The following is a 1,632-nucleotide window of genomic DNA, read 5'->3' as shown; positions in this document are numbered from 1 at the left end:
GACCAACATCAAAGGCATTGCATGTCATAGCAGTGTATTTTATTAGATCTCTTTGCCAGAATCTTACACCTAGAAGTGTGTAATCTTACACCTTACACTGACTGCTTGAGTGCCAGTATGGTCGACCAATTCAAACTTCCTTAACCATCTTTCACATGTTTTTTTCAAAGGCTGATGAAGAAACCTCCTCCAACTCCCCTACTGGCTGCTTTCCCAAACTGCAGTTTTCCCAAACCAGTTACCAAAGGAGATCTGTGAAGTTCTCAATAAAGAATTCGAACAAAATCCCAAGACAACCAAGCAACTGTCAAAGGAAACCTCAAGTATTGAGGAACTTCCACAGAACTCATTCTGATAAACCAAAGACTGCTCCCTGCTTCTGAACGAAACTCCAGGTCTTGCTGTGTCAGAGGATGACTCCGGATCAGCTGTAGCATCACCTTGCCTGAGAAGGGAATGTAAGAGGAACAAGACTTTCTAGAGGACATTGCAGGGGATGAAATCAACCCACCCAGGTCCCCCACTTAATCCATACCTTCCCACCACCTCACTGGCTTCATCCCATAAACCTGTATAACTTTATGCTTTCTGGTCTTTATTGCACTCTGGGTAACATCTAGGTTACTAGTTAACTAAGAAGCCTTTCAGGATGTATAGTACTATACAGCTGTTCCTAAAGAGTATTCAAGGTGGATGGAGAGATGGCTCAGTACTTAAAAGCACTGGATGTTCTTGCAGAAGTCCGGACTTCAATTCCCAACAACCACTTTGTGGCTCATGGATCAGATGCCCTCTTCTGGCGGGCAGCTGTACATGCAGATAGAGGACTCATAAATAAAATAAATCCTAAAACAAACAGGCACCAAGGCCTTCACTGTAATCCTGTCAACGATGCGATGCCTACCTTTAGTCTGATCAGAAGTGTTCTTACTCCCAGCTTTGCTGATCATGTCCATCAGCCACAGCCTTGCCTTAAATGGTCCCACCACAGTGACTCGGGTTTGGCCTGAGGTTGTGAACCATCTCTCCAGCTGAATGAGAGTGTGGCTGTTGACCTCCAGGGTGCGAAGGTATTCGTCCTCAGGGCCTGTTCACAGAAGAGGTAATAGCACATGTGACACACCAGCACTTGGTTGGGGGTGGGGTGGGTAAACAGGTGGCCTTGAAGGTTGAAGCCTAAGGCAGACTGGTGATAGAAGGAAATTAAGGTGAAGGTGATGGCCACTTACCAAATATGTCGTCTTCCTGGTCCTCTTCCATGTAAAAAATTAGTGGGTGGTGGAAGTAGTCAGGCACATTCCACCATGGAATCATGTGTGGGTCACTCATTCCTGTCTCCTGTAGGCTCCTACTTGCTTTAGCACAGAGAGATTCCAGGAAGCTGGTTGTTCTGTGCAAGGGCAGTTCCAGTCCTTGAGCTATATACTCACTCCCCAGAGCCCAGCCTTGACCCACCTTAGGGAGGAGGTCCTAATGTCTCTACCTTCTCCCTTCAAAACTCATTTAAATACTTCCTGTGATTACTATTGGATACTATGTTTAGTCTTCACTTGAATGTCCTAAGATCTAAATTTTTCTTCTTAATAATATCAAAAATTCTGGAGTAGATACAGACCATGGACTAGTGAAGTC

General features: G+C 45.0%; 1 protein-coding gene across 1 annotated transcript; it reads right to left on the bottom strand.

Moving 5' to 3' along the window:
- Positions 1 to 263: 263 nt before the first annotated feature.
- On the bottom strand, positions 264 to 1,314 carry LOC114616225 (KH homology domain-containing protein 1A-like). Its single transcript, XM_028761737.1, has 3 exons — positions 1,230 to 1,314; positions 905 to 1,087; positions 264 to 445 (listed from the first exon to the last, which is right to left on the bottom strand). The coding sequence occupies exons 1-3, from the start codon at positions 1,312 to 1,314 to the stop codon at positions 264 to 266; spliced, it is 450 nt and encodes a 149-aa protein (XP_028617570.1).
- Positions 1,315 to 1,632: the final 318 nt, after the last annotated feature.

This window comes from Grammomys surdaster, unplaced genomic scaffold, assembly GCF_004785775.1.
Source record: "Grammomys surdaster isolate TR1022 unplaced genomic scaffold, NIH_TR_1.0 310067, whole genome shotgun sequence".
Lineage (NCBI taxonomy): Eukaryota > Metazoa > Chordata > Mammalia > Rodentia > Muridae > Grammomys > Grammomys surdaster.
Note: the sequence above shows the minus strand (reverse complement) of the source record. Positions and strands in the feature narration are given on the sequence as shown.

Coding starts and splice junctions, on each gene's coding strand:
- LOC114616225 (XM_028761737.1), bottom strand. CDS start 1,314: ATGATTCCATGGTGGAATGTGCCTGACTACTTCCACCACCCACTAATT. Junction 1,088..1,229: donor CCAGGAAGACGACATATTTG/GTAAGTGGCCAT, acceptor TTCTGTGAACAG/GCCCTGAGGACGAATACCTT. Junction 446..904: donor CACTTCTGATCAGACTAAAG/GTAGGCATCGCA, acceptor TTCCCTTCTCAG/GCAAGGTGATGCTACAGCTG.